This window comes from Stigmatopora argus, chromosome 22 (genome assembly GCF_051989625.1).
Source record: "Stigmatopora argus isolate UIUO_Sarg chromosome 22, RoL_Sarg_1.0, whole genome shotgun sequence".
NCBI classification, from domain to species: Eukaryota; Metazoa; Chordata; class Actinopteri; order Syngnathiformes; family Syngnathidae; genus Stigmatopora; species Stigmatopora argus.
Genome location: NC_135408.1, coordinates 4,776,773 through 4,794,099, shown reverse-complemented (window position 1 = coordinate 4,794,099; position 17,327 = coordinate 4,776,773). Strand labels below are relative to the sequence as shown.

Below are 17,327 nucleotides of genomic sequence, written 5' to 3'. Positions count from 1 at the left end.
ACATATATATACACACACATTTACACACACGATTGGCTGGCCACCGATTCAGTGTGTGCGGTCGATTGGTCGCCGGTCTTTTGGTCGCCCCGACCGTGACAACAGGCGACCAAAAGACCGGCGACAAAACAAGGTAAAACAACACGGTGTACGCATCAATAAACAATGGCCATGAGCAGTTTCACTGAGCCGACGTGTGAGTGTATAAGAGTTTGTATGTACATGAGTTGTCCCTTTAAGAAGGGATGTCAGTCAGTGTCTTAACAAGTTCGCCAACAAAAAACAATTAAAGTCCGGGAAATTTGGAGCTTTTCTTTAGCCTAATAATTACTAGAGCATTAAGCATTACTAAATAGTAATCCGCAGTGTGTATTTAGGGAATTTGAGCAACAATTTAAATGGTAATTATCAATAACCTTCCGGGCAATCAAAAGACCGGCAACCAAAAGATCGGCGACCAAAAGACCGGCGACCAATCGACCGTGTACCCCGATTCAGGGTGTCCCCCACCTCTGGCCCGGAGACAGCTGGTATTGTCTCCAGCACCCCCTGTGACCCTAATGAGGATAACGCGGTTCAGAAAATGAGATGAGATGAGAAAATATTTTGTTACGTCGTTGCTCCCCCCCCCTCTTTAATACATTCTAAGTAATGGATCGGTACTCGATATTGGCAGATCCTCAAAAATCCAGTGACTGTGTGTCAAACTCGGGTGCCAAAATGTGATGGGGACAACCCTAAAAGCAAGCAGGGTGCATTTAAAGAGTCAAAAAATCCCCCTCATACCTCCATCACGCAAAATAATGCCAAGGACGGAAAAAACTTAACACCAAGATTCCACCAGATGGCACCAAAGCAGAATTATTATTTTTATATCGCAATTATTTGCCGCTCAGAATGCCAAATAATCACAATATCAAGCAGATAACAGACTGAGTTTCTGTGAAAACATGGTGTTTCACTGTCGACACAATTAGCTTGAAGAACTGAAAATTCCCGAACATTAAGTGGAAATGACTGAAAAATGAACCTCATGTCGCTGACTCAGTGGCGTCAAAGTCATGGACGGGCTGTTCCGCTTTGCGGTGGAGGAGGAAGACGTTGCTTTCGTTCCCCTCCTCTGCTCTGTCACTTCCTCTGAGGTTAAGAAAGAGAGAGCGAGACATTGACAAACGTACCAAGCGAAGGAGACAGGAAGAACGAAGGAAGGCTTCTTGGTTCCACTTTTGAAATGGCGGCCTAGGCCACCACGTCGACGCTCGAGGTCGGTTCTCTACCATAGTCAACGTCCCGAACGCTGGGTGAGCGTCAGTTTTAGATCGTCCTGAAAGAAGAACTGCAGAAAAAATAAAAAAAATAAAAAACACAGGATGAGCAGCGGCCGAGTGCCTTCTCGGTCGGAGGTCATGGAGTGGAGTCCTCAACAGCTGGCGGACTACCTGAGGAAGGTCAGACTCCATTTTAAAGACTTATTTGACGTGCAAGCAGCTTGCTAAAAATCTGACAGAATTGAAACGTTAATTGCAGATGAATCTCTCGGATTGTGATAGAACCGTTTTGAAGAACTCCATCAACGGATTGCGATTTGTGGTGAGTTTTTCAGTCGATACGATGGTGATAGGCGTTCAATTTAAACTGGGAAGGGCCTCCAACCTGTCCCAGTTCAACTGGATCGTAGTTTTTGTGCTTGCAGAACCTGAGTGAGAACGATCTGCAGAAATTCCCGAAACTTCTTACGCCGTAAGCATACACAAAAGCAATTTTCGGGGTTTCACTTTTTTCATTTCATGAAAAAAAAGGACATTGTAAGCTCTGTTTGTGTACTTTTCAGCATTATTTCCAAATTGAGTGCTGACATCGGCAAGAAGGAAGAAAAACGAGGCTTGTTTAAAACTAAAAAGTAGGTTTTTGTTGTGTACTAAAATATAAATAAATTTAACGCGAATGCATACCATCAATGTAATATCGTGTTTCCGTTATTCCAAAAAAAAAAAGTTTCGTTATCAACCCAATAAACGGAATGTTATTTCTCTCCTTCACAGAACATTGACGCCGAAATTTCACGAACCAGGTATTTTGATGCATTTCGTAAGCGTCATTTAGAGTTTTCAAGCGACCAATAATCTTCTGTCTTCACCAGTTTGTGATATACAAAGTTCAGGTGCCAATCATTCTGTAAGTTTAAGTTTTGCCCCCCCCAACGTTGCAATTAAACCGTCCCTCCATGATCATCTTTCAATCCCGTTTCGCCGCACTTCAGGACGACGACGTCAACGATTACGAGAGTCCCGACAGCGGCGACCAGGACAGCGACACGAGCGACTACGAGAAGCCCGACGACGACGTGGGCCAGCATTACGAAGTGCCCCCCTCGGAACCCCCGGAGGATTTACTGCCACACAAGTTGCGCGGCGCCGCGAACCTCCAAGACACCCAATACGCCGGCGATCTACGAGGTTTACCGTAGTGATAAACGTTACGTCTACGTCAGTGTTTCCCAACCAATGTGCCGCGGAAAATGACCTGGCAAGAAGTCATGCATATCACAAGATTAAAATTGAAATACGACGAACAATAAGTCCAAACTGTAATATATTACGAGTTTTAAATCGTAATATTGCAAGCTGAAAGTTGTTTTCTTGCTTATTTTTAACGATTGGTTTCATGGGCATCAACTTTTGGCAATGTAAAAAGTCTGTGTGACCACAAAACTGCTTTACACGTAATATTATGAGATTCAAGTCATCTTGGGGGGAAAAGTGATACAATTATGATAACTAATTTTTTAATCAAGTCAACGAGAAGACGTTTCGCGTTCGTGGACTTTTGGCGACGTAAAGTCGGCGTGAAAATGTATGCATTCATTCATTTTCCTTTCCACTTATCATCACAAAGGTCGCAGGGGGTGCTGGAGCCGGAACTCGGACGTTTGGTCGAAAGACGCTTGGTCCCCGGACGTTTGGTCCCCGGACATTTGGTAGAACGGACGTTTGGTAGAACGGACGTTTGGTAGAACGGACGTTTGGTAGAACGGACGTTTGGTAGAACGGACGTTTGGTAGAACGGACGTTTGGTAGAACGGACGTTTGGTAGAACGGACGTTTGGTAGAACGGACGTTTGGTAGAACGGACGTTTGGTAGAACGGACGTTTGGTTGTTACTGTTGAAACCAGCTCTCAAAATTATAATCATGAGAGAGAGAGAGTGAGTTTAATATCTAATATCAAAATATCAACAGTAAACCCTCTGTCATAATTTGACAGCGAGCGAACCAGGCGACCAAACGTCCGTTCTACCAAACGTCTGTTCTACCAAACGTCCGGTCGACCAAACGTCCGGTCGACCAAACGTCCGGTCGACCAAACGTCCGGTCGACCAAACGTCCGGGGACCAAACGTCTTTCGACGAAACGTCCGGTCACGCTAGAGCCTATCCCAGCTGACTTCGGTAGATGGGACACCCTGAATTGGTGGCCAGCCAATCGCAGGGCACAAAGAGACAAAGGACAACCATTCACGCTCACACTCATACCTAAGGTCGATTTAGAGTGTTCAACCAGTCCAAATTTCATGTTTTTGGGAGGTGGGAAGAAACCGGAGTACCCAAAGAAAACCCACGCGAGCCCAGGGAGAACTTGCAAACTCCACACAGGAAGGTTTGAACCTGAGATTAAACACAAAATTTAGATATTGAAATACTGTTTTTTTTTTTTTTTTGACTCCGTAGATAAACTTTTGACATGAATGACTTTATATTGTAAATATAGAAGTATATATAGATTTTTGCAATGCCAAAAGTGTGCCACAGTTCAAAAACGGTGGGGAAACACTTTTTTACATGACCGCAAATCTACTGTCACCTTATAGACACGAGGAATAAAGACAGGTCATCGAGGGGTATGCCGCCCGCTGTTTGTCCCCGCCCACCTGTACCACCACTGTCATCTCGAGGAGTGAGTATATAAATAGGGGCACTGAAAAAAAAGAAAAAAAAAAGTTGTCAAATTTCAAGTGAGACGATTTCAGTTAAATTATCACGTATTCATGCAAAACTGAAAAAAAATCAACCTTTTCAGTAATTTTGCACAAAGACCATGGTTGTATTATCGACCAATGCCGGTACCATGTTTTAAATCAAATTAATAATAGTACTACACTTTCTTTTACTGTATACTCTTAACTGTAAAGTAATTGTTGCATGGCTTGGTCAGACATCTTAACTCATTGTCTACCATTGACTGTGCTAGATGTCAGATCCATTAAAAAAGTGTTATGTTTTACAGTGTAGTGGTGGTGCACTTAGTAATGCATATTGATAAGGTTTTGTTTTTTAGGGCATATATTAAAAAAAAAAAATGCGTATAAATGCTCATCTCAGAAACGTTCAGTTATGTATTTGAAATATCAAAAGCGTAAATTATAAAGAATGATTGATGATTGTCAATTAACTGACGGCGATTAATGATTGATAAAGATATTTTTGTGTGTTTATGTAGCCGGGAAAGCCCAGTCGAAATAGCTCACCACAAATTTCAAGAAAATCTTCTGAAAAGTGTAAGTAAATTTATAACCATCTAATCATTTATTGTTGTAGAATTATTCAAATTTGCCTCATGCTACAACTTTCAGTGCTTCCGGGACCGCCGCAAATCATCCGTGAAAACAAGCCGGGCCGCAATTCTTCTCCTATTCGAGGTATACTTCCCCTATTTTTCTTTTACTGGTGGTGAAAACTTGAGATGTTTATTCCTTTTCACAGGTCCCAATTTAGCAGAGAAGGTTAGTCTATATATATCAAATATATCAATTAGACTTTGCGCATATATCTTATTTGTGACTGTGAATTCCAGCCAAGTGTACCCTCGCTAAGGTAAGCGCAAACACTTACTTTGTGTTTGTTGTCCTCGTAGTTAACGTTGACAGTACTTGAATGTTTTTAGGTGTCAGGCAGATGTTGATCTGGGCAGGTCCAAACCTCGGGTCCCACATCCTTCCTCCTCCACCTCCATCGGCAGAAGCAACTCCTCCGTCAGGCCTTCACACAATGATTGTGAGATGTTCATTCCAAAATCCTTTAAGCATTTATTGACTGTAAGCTTTCAATTATTCTTTCAAGCAACAAAATTCAACACGTTCCCCTTCAATAAGACTCTGCCGTCCCGTCCCATACGGCCAATCCGCCCTGGAGACAGGTAAAAAAAAAAAATTGAACCTTTTGTGGCTGTTTTCATCTTTCTGCTGTGAATTTATGACACGAGCTCATCACTAGTAGACGTCCAATCCATTCGAGCCAGTTCAAAAGGATTGGACGTTTAACACTACTGGCAACCAATGAGTTAATGTGAACTACATTTATATATGTATTTTTTTTTTCTTTTCTATTATTGGACAGTTTTCCTCCAAGCGTAAAATCACAGACTTTCACTGCCTGCTCTGGTAAGACGTTTTTATTCACTATAGCAAGAAAAGATGATATTAGATATGTATTTTTTTTTGTCCCAGTCACTTGCTGGGCACACTTTGACTTTGTAGAGATAATATATACAATTTCAATTTGAAAAATAGTATTCTTCCTAGTTTTTGTCGTAGATATTGCGCACATCAAATCATTCACAAAATAAAGGCACAGAAAAGGTATTAGCCAGTTTTTAGTTTAAAAAAAATGCAGTTGGGCCAAAATTGGACAAAAACTTTCCCATATGTTCCCAATAACAACACATATAACACCCACCAAAGCGTCATTATTTTTGACCCAAAATAAAAGGCCGTCACCTAAAAATGCCCCAAAATGAATTGAAAGTGAACCAAATTCTTCAGGAAGTGGACTGTAAATCGCGAAAAAAAAGATCAACCAGGAGTGAGCCACAGAGGTTTACCAATCAGAAGAGCAAAGCATCCCAATACAATTTTGCCAGAAATGTCATCTTCTAGTTGTGTAACATACTTTCAGTTGAAAAAATGTAAGTTTCCTTCCCTGTTTTGTTTTGCGACAGCTCCTAATGTTGACGGCTGGGATGATGACGAATTTGTGAGTCTAATGAAAATTCAATTTACGGACATCTGAGATAACCAAACGCTGTTTCAATGCCCAAAATGTGTAATTGGACGTGGACTTGGAATGCATCTGGTTTAAACCGATTCAGGACGACGATGAGGCTGACTACGAGAATGAAAACAGCAGCTTCGAGGACGACTCGAGTTATGAACCGCCTCCCACGGAACCCTCTGAGGACCTGACTCAGAAACGGTTCGCGGCTCTGGCCTGCGAAGAGGACCCTTACATCGGTATAATGTTTTAAAAATGTAAAAAAATATATATACATATATATATATATATATATATATATATATATATATATATATATGTATATATGTATATATATATATATATATACATACATATATATATGTATTTATATATGTGTATATATATACATATATATGTATGTATATATGTATATATACACATACATGCATACATATATATGTGTGTATATATATACATATATGTATACACATACATATATATATGTATATATACACATATGTTTATATATATAAACACATACATATATATACAAATATACATTTGTATATATATACATATATATACATATATATATATATGTATATATGTATATATATATACATATATATATGTATATATGTGTGTATATATACATATATATGTATGTATATATGTATATATACATACATGCATACATGCATACATATATATATGTGTGTATATATATACATATATGTATACACATACATATATATATATTTATATATACATGCATACATACATATATATGTATATATACACATGTTTATATATATACACACACATATATACAAATATACATTTGTATATATATACATATATATATATACATATACATACACATATACATATATATATACACATATACATATATATATACACATATACATATATATACACATACATATATATATATACACACATATATATATATACATATAATTTTTTATATTTATATATACATACATACATATGTATATGCACATACATATATATACATATATAGATAGCCAACAATTCATTTTTTAATTAATAAACCCATATATGAATAACATGTTAACAGAAACTAGCACTAAAATTCAAACGAATAATAAGTGATAGACATCCAACTCTGGAGGAACTGGCTGTTATTTCAGTGCTAATGATTGTGCGTGACGTCCAATCCGTTTTGACCAGGAGGGCTAATTAAGAAACAATATGTGATGATTTGATCCACGTCTGATTTATGTATTTTCCCTCAGACAAATGGGATTGCAGAGGCCCACCACCAGCACTGAGTCCTCGGCCACCGGTTTCTCCACTTCCAAGTCTGTCACCTCGATTGGTAAGACTCAAAAGTCTCAATATATTTAAAAAAAAAAATGATCTAAAAATGATTTCCCAAAACATTTTGGCAGGCATGCATCTCATGTTTGGGCACACAATGTCTTCGGAATAAATGCTATTTGTTATTAAGGTTTAAGAGGCTATTTTAAGCCTTTAGAGTGTAAGTGATTATTTTTGGTCATATTTTTATTTTTTTAAATAAATAAATAAATCAAATTAATACAAAACTGCATAAAAGAATTAAAGGTTTATAAAAATGAAATTAATATAATTAAAATGAATAAAAGAGAAATAGAGCACCCAATAACAGTGTTAAGATTATTTAACAAAAACAACAGTGTTGTTTATTATGCAAATTGGCAACAACAAAAAAAGTGGTAATTTCATAATGTAGACGTGCTATATCCACACATTGTCTAGTGTATGGAAAGTAACACACCATTGTGATTTTAATCTTATAATATTATTACTTTTTCTCCTAATATTACAAGTTACACTTTAGATGTGGTGATATTAAGGCTTTAGTCTGTAAGGCCCATTTTGTTCTTCTTTTGTGGCCTTAATACTTTGTTTTATTTATGAACATTAGGCAAATGCTGCTAGTTTCCATCAACTTGTGAATGACCTATTCTATTGTATGTTAGAATTAAGATAGTAGATGTTATAAACTACTTAAAAACGTTTCAATTTGGACCCTTTTTGAGGGACTGCCACACTCTGGTCAATTTGCATTTCTACCATGTTTGGCCAATTAAATATGTCACTGCTGATCAACCTAATTATTTTCCACATCCACAATTTTAATCTTAAAATGGATTAGCTCTAAAATAGTGTGTATTTTGTAGCCTGGTGAGTCGTTATCCAGTCAAGATCAACCACCGCCGGGGAAATGTGAGTCACAACTCCCCAGGGCTCGCTTTTTTATTCATGCCCTGAATCATTTTATTCAAAGAATAATCATGATATAATACATGTTCTGAATCTTCCACTTTGTTTTTTTAAGTGCTTCAAGGACCCCCTCAAATTTCCCGTGGGAACAAACCGGGTCGAAACCCATCTCCCATTCGCGGTATTTTTTATGATTTCTCGTGCGAGTTTGGTTGACTTGACACTGAGCATCATTTTCTGTCTCTTTTGTTTGTAGGTGCCAACATAGAAGAGAGGGTACGTGTTGCTTTAAGTTCATTGCCTGCCATTGACGGCAAGTGACGTCCAATACATTTGTTGAAATGGGAGTTCAAATGGATTGGACGTCTATCGTCATCAGTGGAAGCAAAAGAGTTATTAAATACAGTGGTACCTCGACATACGATCGTAATCCGTTCCGAGACTGAGATCGTACGTTGAGCTTTTCGTAATTCGAGCGAACGTTTCCCATTGAAATGAATTGAAAACAAATTAATTCGTTGCAACCCTCTGAAAAAAAACACCAAAAACAGGATATTGGATTGGAAAAAAATGTTTCATCTCTTCTAATTCGCCATATATTGACAAAGTAATAAATAACGAGTGGTTTAATAGTAATAAAATGTGTTTAATAGATGTAAAATTAGACGCATTTTGCGGAGGGGAGAGACAACGATCCACGGCACTCGTAAACGAACAAACAAATTTAAATTAATTTTGGATAAATATATACAGACACTCAAACATACATTTAATGTAACTTTACACAAAACTGAATTCTAGTTTTGTCTTTTGTTACCTTTGTTTTCCGGGTTAGCGGTTTGCCACGCCTCCACCCTCACGTTCGCTATCGATGGACTGTTTGCTGTTGTACTATTCCCTTCAAAATATTCCAAAAATGATGCACACAAATGTCCTCACAATAGGATAACGCACGACCATTGCCAACGAGAAATAGTTTTTATAAAACGTTAGTTATACACGAAAGAGATGCGGCAAAAAGACAGTGCACTACAATAATAAACAGCCTCTCATGTCATGAGCCACCTGGCTTGGTCGCATCTCGAAATTTTAATCGTATCGCGAGCGAATTATTCGATCGAAATTTTCGTCGTACCACGAGCATGTTGTATCACGAGGTACCACTGTAGCTACATCAACAGGATTGCAAATGATTATTTTCTGTACGTTACAGCCCCCTACACGCTCTCCAAGGTAACGCACACACGCACACACACATGATTCTATGGGACAGTTGTCAAATTGGTAGCCCGGAGGTCAGATCAGGCCCGCCATGTCATTTTGTGCGGCCCGTGAAAGTAAATCATCTATGTCGACTATATTACATGCTAAAATTCAAATAAAGATTAGAGATATATTGAGAATATTTACTCTTTTTTCCCTTTAAAAATATTTAATTAAAAAACGATTTAGTTTGGTTTTAGTTGTCCTTTCTGTCTGCCCACCTCCAGTTTGTAATAACTGATTTCCCATGAAAATTTGACCGTTCCTGGAGTTTTTGTTTGTTTGTTTGTTTTTAGGTTGTGCTTAATATTTTTAAAATAGAATAGATCCTGTTTTCCATTTTTACGTTTTGATAAATAAATACAATTAAATCTCATTATACTGACAATAAACGCATTCAATTCAAATCAATAAATATCAGATATTTGTCAAAATGTACATTCTGTCTTTGTAACATAAAAAAACGATGATTAAAAGAGAAAAGGCACTATTTAATGTTTTCCGCCTTTAAAAAAGGTTGAAAAAGTCTTTCCAATATATTTAACAATCTAAAAGTTTGAAATATAAATAATAACATGAGTATTTAAAAAGTTAAGATTAAAGGAAAAACAATATTTTCCTACTTTTTGATTTAAGCAAATTGCAGATAATTGAAAAATCAAAAAGACAAGAGAATATTTGCTATTTTTGAGTCTCAAAAAAAGGAAATGGACAAATTTCAATATCTGTAAACAATCTACCGACTCTCATAAAAGCAGTCACTTGTTGAATTGATTAATTTTGGCATCTTAATTGGTAGACATAGCGGCCTGCTCTATGAATCACTGTCATCAGCATTAAATTTGGGTTCATCCCGAGGTTGGAAAAAGTGTCACGATGATGAGCGTACTTGCCTTCAGGCCTCATACGGACGTCCCGGAACTCCCCGCCTGGCCCAAACATCTCGGACCTCCGCCCTCCTCTTCGGTCAGCGTCAGCAGAAGCAAATCTTCCGTCACGCCTTCTCTTCTCCACAGGTTGTCCGACGCCCCCCTCATCAATAGCCAGGCACATCTCAGATAAAACCGATTCATTTTTTTGTGTGCTGGTTTTAATTTCAGGGCTGAAAGAATGAGAGGGGTAAGTTAATATTTTGAAGAAAACTCGACATGTCAAGTTTTGTAATCGTCTCATTTTCTCCATCCAGCAAACAAACAGTGACGGTGAGAATCCTTCATTTTCTAGCTAATCATACTCTTCTGACATTCCCAATCTTGTTTACAATAGTTGCAACGAACTTATAAGAAACACACTATAGTACTCATTTTTTCACTCTACTTCCTTTTTCATTAAACTTCTTTAATTGTAGAGTGTCAGACTCAGGTTGGTTCGCGGGCCGCTTTAGCATTAATATTTAGATATTTTTTTTCATAAATGAATTAAAAGAACTGGATTAAAAGCCCCGAATATCCAGTTTTTAATAGATCTAAAACAATGTTTATTTTAGCTTTTTTTAAATATATTTTTAGATTTTACAAAATGATTTTTGAACCAAAAAAACAGAAAAAAATGGATTAAAAAATTACAATTATTGATTTAAAAGGGGGAAAATCAGGAAATGTAATATACATCTATACTCTTCATTTTAATTTGATCCTAAAACAGAAAGTCGGCACTCATGATTTACTTTCCCGGGCCACACAAAATGATGCGGCGGGCCAGATTTGGCCCCCGGGCCGCCACTTTAACAGGTGTTGTAGACTATTTATGTTTTTCATAAAAATATTGACTGTGCATCATCTTTAGGGGGCATCAGGGCCAAATTTGCCACATCAGAGCACGTTCGTCCTCCCCTGCAAAATCCTCCATTCAAACAGGTAAGCTTATGCATTTAAATCATATTTTAAGAACAGCATTTATAAATGACTCTTAAGCAATACATTTTTTAAAAAGAAACCATGTGCTCGACTAGAATATGGACCCTCGCTGGTATGTTGGTAGAGTGACCAGGGGGCAAGCTGAAAGTTACTTGAAACGAGTCAGCAAGGTAATATACACATACATACACAACAAGGTATAAAACTAATTTGTTTGCTCATATGTATTTCCATGTTTCGTGAGTTGATGTATCCCTCCTTTACTGGGAAATTAACTCACGATTACTTTGTATGGTCATGTAGCATATACATCTATTAAACCATCATTCCATTATGTTATGACCTCACCTGCATTCTTTTTGCCACCATTAATTGACTTAATAAGGATCAAATGAAACATTTCTTTTGATGTTTAACTCATTTTTAAAGAGTTTACCCAAAATAAAGAATCCTCTTTTTTTTAGCTTTTTAGTAGAAAATTATATTTCAAAATACTTTTCATTCATCCAAGTTCGGTTCCACTTATCTTCACAAGTGTCGCTGGGGTGCTGGAGCCTATCCCAGCCAACTTTAGGCACAATGTGGAATTGGAGGGGGGTTAACTATACTTTTGTATGTATGTATATATATATATATATACATACATTCACACACATATATATACACATATATAAATATATATATATATACATACATACACACACACATATATACACATATAAATATGTATATACATACATACACACATATATATATATATACATACATACATTCATACATATACACATACACACACATAAATCTCGTATATAAATCTCTTCATATAGAACAATGTTTTTTTTTAATTTATCATGTATTTTCATCTTATTGTAGCAAGAAACATAAAGTCCCCCAAAATGAGACCCAGGTGGCGAGTTTAACTGCTGTCCTCTACATAGACTTGTATATGTGTGTTTTTGTAGGACGGGGCATACCTGGTGCGGGACAGTTCCCAAAAGCAGTCCAACCAGCCGTACACACTGATGGTCCTCTACAACAACAAAGTTTTCAACATTCAAATCCGCCACAAGGACAAGCAGTTTCAACTCGGAACCGGACTGAAGGCCCAGGAGGTAAAGCCAATGAAGATCATATAATCCCGATTATCATAAATCACCAATGTTCCTTGTGTGTGTGTTTGTGCAGTCTTTCCCCTCGGTGTGGGACATCATCAAATTCTACTCCCAGTGTCACCTGCTGCTCATCGATGCCAAGAAAAACTCCTTGGGCCAACAGAATCAGTGTCTGCTGTCTGAGCCAGCAGGGATTTACATGACCGGTAGCCTGTGAGACCGACCTTCCAATCGCTCATTCTATTCCAAATTGCTTCGAAGACAGCAGCCGTCAGCGGTGCCTTCTTTGTAACGCCTTTGTAGTCATTCTACCTTTTTTTTTTTTAATTTGGTGGCATCAATGATTACTATTTTTTTATTAACTGCCAGTGATGTGATAGATTGCTGTGAATTTAAATAACTCAATCATTAGTCTCTCTGTCTTCACATGGATTGGACGTCCATGGCTATGAATAGCAGCCACTGAGTTAAAAATGAAATGATAATGTAATATTGTAATTGCAATGTGTTTTAATATGAATAAATACTTCTTACCACCAGAACCACAATTCCCTGTGATTTTGTTTTAACTGACTCTATATGTACTGATTTTGGTAGCTGATGTCAAATGTGCCATCATTTTTCCCCTCTATGCTTTTTTTTCTTCATAAAATTGACCGTTTTGATTTCCTAATATTAGTATGAGTTACATACCCACCTTGTTTAAAATGTTGTTTTGAATTAACAACAACTAGACCTTACAAAAGACTTGACTTCAACAACCCAAGATTACATAACAAGTCTTTTCATCATATTTTTGTTTACTAGTTTCATTAGATAGTGCTTCCCCCCCAAAAAGTGTTCGAACTAAGACCCCATTTAAGATTGTCTCTCCAAATCCATAGTTTTTTAAAACAGACAGATATTTCCACACATGAAAAATATATATAAAAATAATAAATATATATAAAAACACATTCTAAAACCTTTCCATAACAATAAATTCCTTTTCTGACCCCTGTGACCTTTGACCTCATTACCCCAAATCACCCCTCCCATTTCATGATAAACCGATGCTGCAAATTTGATAATAATCCCCTTATTCATTCTTAAGTTATCTTCAACCCAAATAAAAAGACTAACAAACAAACGGGAAGGCAGCGCATAATCCTGTAGACTTTCTAGAATTAAGATGAAAAAAACAAAAAGCGACCAGTCACGCACTTTAGTTTTCATCGTTGACACCCGTATAATCCAAGTGATCAGTTACAGCTCAGCCCGTCATGTTTTGTCTACGCCGGCTGCAGATTGGACGTTGTCGCCAACTGACGCACACACGCATGTCGTTGGCTCGTCCTGGACCCCCAAAAAAAGAGTGCGAGGCAGCCCCCCTCGCAGGTGTGAACATGAACTGATAAGACGGCAACGCATCGGCTTTATGAGTAAGATTTACAACCCTGCGCCTTTCACGCGTTAGCGCGCAAAGATTTGGAGGTTGGTCCTATTTTCAGTTTAACTATGAGTAAAAAAGTTGTTTGGCTCTTTCTTTTTTGTGGTTACGTCACTGGCGGTGATAGCTGTCCAATTCATGTGAAGTGGGAAGGCTACCGTCCTATTTCAAATGGATTGGATGTCTAGTTGTGACAAACTAATTCAAGCAGGCAAGGAGATCATCGAGTACTTTGAAATCCCACCCCCCAAAAATATGTGAATTTAAAGAACTCGAACCGAGTGAACTTTTATGAACGAGCTTTGTCACATTCATGAAAAGGTGTCCAAAGTGTCAAATCTTGATTGAACGGTTATGTTAATCATAGGGGGCTGCAAAGTGTTAAAAAAAAAAAGAATCTGATGAATGAGTAACGACTAAAACTGTAAAAAGAGATTCAATCAGTCATTGACGTCTGCCCCTGGGCAGGAATTCAAGCTGCCCTTATTCAAAACAAGTACTGGTTGCCTGCGAACCAGCATCCAATCAGCTTGCATGTGGGCTGTGCCTTTGAGTATAAGTGCAGGTGAGAGGAGCTTGCAGACAGGTGTTCAACAGAATGGCATCCTTCATGCCCTACGGCCCATCCAACCACGACCTCCCGTCTTTGGGTGACTTCAGTTTCTACGGTCCGCCGCCGCCGCCGCCACCCGAGCACGACCGCTCCTCGCTGCCGGGCCTCCACGCTGGAGCAGGCTACTACAACCTACAGGGTCCCTACCTCCCCGGGGGGGCTTGGTACTCCTTGGACAGCCCGTTGAGTCAGGGCCGTCCGCCGTACTCCTACTCGGCTCTGATCGCCATGGCCATCCAGAGCGCGCCATCGCAGCGGCTGACCCTGAGTCAGATCTACCAGTACGTTACCGAGCACTTCCCCTTTTACAGCCGCAACAAAGCCGGCTGGCAGAACTCCATCCGGCACAACCTGTCGCTCAACGACTGCTTCCGGAAGGTTCCGCGTGAGGACAACAATCCTGGTGAGTTTTGGAACTGAAATGAACTCACTTGATTTAAACTGGGAGGGCGAGCAACCAGGGAACAAAAATCCATTCAAACGATTTAAACTTCTAGTCGTGACATACTCAGTTAATGAAATTCTGGCCGCTTAGAACAATCTGTTATTGTCCTGGCACAGAAGTACACACAATAGCAACCGTCTTGATCCTCAGAGACGATTGTCTTGACCTTAAGAAAGCAATCCTGATATTTAGAGGTAAATCCTGATCCAGATCCAGATGAAGTGAGAACCTGAGACCACATCCAAGGGCCTTTAAACCTCAAGGAACTCCTGAAGCTAGGTTATATAGACAATTTAGCATTGAGTAAGTTAAATAGTTGAAGAAAAGACATTTATTTAGTAGCTCTAGGGGTGTCAGACTCGGGTTGGTTCGCGGGTCGCGTTAACGTCAACTCGATTTCATGTGGGCCAGACCATTTTAGATATAATATTTAGATTTTTTTTAAAATAAATTGATTAAAAGAACTGGATTAAAAGCCCTGAATATTCCGTTTTTTATAGATCTAAAACAATGTTTATTTTAGCTTTTTTTAAATATATTTTTAGATTTTACAAAATGATTTTTGAACTAAAAACTGAAAAAAAAGATTAAAAATTACAATTATTGATTTGAAAGGGGGAAAATCAGGAAATGTAATATACATCTATACTCTTCATTTTAATTTGATCCTAAAACAGAAAGTCGGCACTCATGATTTACTTTCCCGGGCCACACAAAATGATGCGGCAGGCCAGATTTGGCCCCCGGGCCGCCACTTTGACACATGTGCCCTAGACTGATGATACTGGTCTTCTCCTTCACCAAGTGTCCCTTGATTTCGAAAAAGAAGAAGATGATTGTGAAGGAAAAATTGCCAAGTCACCCTCTGGAAGCAGGGAATTATGGGCATTTCTTGGAATGAACTGAGAGAACTGAGAGTAAATACGGAAATTTCAACTCTTTGCAAATTCATGGTCACCTCTTGTGTTGCAGGAAAAGGAAACTTCTGGACTCTGGATCCGAACTGCGACAAGATGTTCGACAACGGTAACTTCTGCCGCAAGAGGAAGAGGAAAACCGACACCGTCACATCTGCTAAGAAACGTCGCGGCTCCTCGTCCGACACGTCATCTCAGCCCAGCCCCAAAAGTCTGGGCGGGCAACACGCTCCGGAGGTTACGTCCTCGCCTGATTGGCATAGCTCCCCTCAGACTTCCGTGTTCACCCAGGTCCCAGATGAGGCCTCCCTGCTTCCCCCTCGGGGGATTGTTTACTCTCCAGGAGCCGTGGTACCTCAGTGGGACACCTATAGCTCTTCTCCTCAGGCTCCTGCTGTGTTCTTCTCTTCTTCTGAGTCAAGCTCTCCTCACTTCTCCCCATCGTCGCTCTACGCCGAACTAGAAACGACATGCGCTACTTTCTTGAAGTTCCAAGAGGAGCAGTTGGAGCAGAAGGATTTCTTCCAGGCTAACCTCTTGGGGGGCCTCATGGAGGAGCTGCCCCTCGATTCGCTGGGTTTCCAGCAGACTCTGACATCCTTCTGATGTTTTTTTAAATGTCTGTCGCTGTGTTTATTGTTCTATTTATTGTTTTTTTTTTACTCTTTCAATTTCGTTGTTGATGTTAGTCGTGTGGTGCCCAAATATCTTTTTGCTATAAATTGAAATGAATTTATCACTAGTAAACATCCAATCCCTTTGAACTTGGAGGGCTGACAGCAAATTAATGTTCAATCGCTGCCAGCCGTCCAAGTTTAAATGGACTGGACGAGTATTGTCGTCATTGGCAACCAATATGGTAATGTAGTTTGTATGTAAAGATTTTTGGGGGAATAAAAAAAAAAAATTTGAATCACATGTTTTCCAGATTCATTCATACTAGTAGAATAAGTTGAAAAGAAATACAGATTAAAATTAACAGTATTAACCCTTTATGGGGCAACTGACTAATTTTCATACTTTAAAAAAACAATAAAAATCTGCCATGCGCAATAAGTGGACCTCACATTTTGGATCAAGTAGACCACAATAATAACATTTGGTATACAAACCTCAAATATTATTACATTATATAATTTTGTATTATTATCATTAGTTTTTGCAAATAAATCAAATATATAAATGAATACAATGTTAATAAAAACATGATTAAATCAATAGAATTAAAAACATACACCCCTTAACAGAAAGTGTTTTTGTTTATTTTAAATGTCATAATATTTAATGGCATAATGCACTTGACTTTACAATAGATTACAATACTACATACTGCACAAGTAATATAATCCCATTTTTTTGATGAAAACAACAAGGCTTTTAATGCTAGTCACTATGGTGGTATGTGGAAAGGT

The 17,327-nt window shown here is 38.4% G+C and overlaps 2 protein-coding genes across 2 annotated transcripts; both read left to right on the top strand.

Annotated features, from left to right (window-relative positions):
• Nucleotides 1-1,164: 1,164 nt before the first annotated feature.
• Nucleotides 1,165-13,059, top strand: lcp2a (lymphocyte cytosolic protein 2a). The gene is made up of 29 exons (XM_077593052.1): nt 1,165-1,448; nt 1,528-1,590; nt 1,694-1,740; nt 1,832-1,900; nt 2,043-2,071; nt 2,141-2,175; nt 2,261-2,456; nt 3,867-3,952; nt 4,496-4,553; nt 4,629-4,694; nt 4,759-4,778; nt 4,850-4,869; nt 4,940-5,049; nt 5,116-5,191; nt 5,392-5,435; nt 5,993-6,027; nt 6,143-6,284; nt 7,308-7,390; nt 8,238-8,283; nt 8,396-8,461; nt 8,537-8,556; nt 9,494-9,513; nt 10,443-10,559; nt 10,644-10,662; nt 10,730-10,745; nt 11,329-11,399; nt 11,495-11,569; nt 12,362-12,511; nt 12,585-13,059. The coding sequence occupies exons 1-29, from the start codon at nt 1,371-1,373 to the stop codon at nt 12,726-12,728; spliced, it is 2,001 nt and encodes a 666-aa protein (XP_077449178.1). The 5' UTR covers nt 1,165-1,370; the 3' UTR covers nt 12,729-13,059.
• A 1,479-nt stretch (nt 13,060-14,538) lies between these two features.
• On the top strand, nt 14,539-16,586 carry LOC144068480 (forkhead box protein I3-B-like). Its single transcript, XM_077593051.1, has 2 exons — nt 14,539-14,956; nt 15,971-16,586. The coding sequence occupies exons 1-2, from the start codon at nt 14,539-14,541 to the stop codon at nt 16,519-16,521; spliced, it is 969 nt and encodes a 322-aa protein (XP_077449177.1). The 3' UTR covers nt 16,522-16,586.
• The last annotated feature ends 741 nt before the right edge of the window (nt 16,587-17,327 follow it).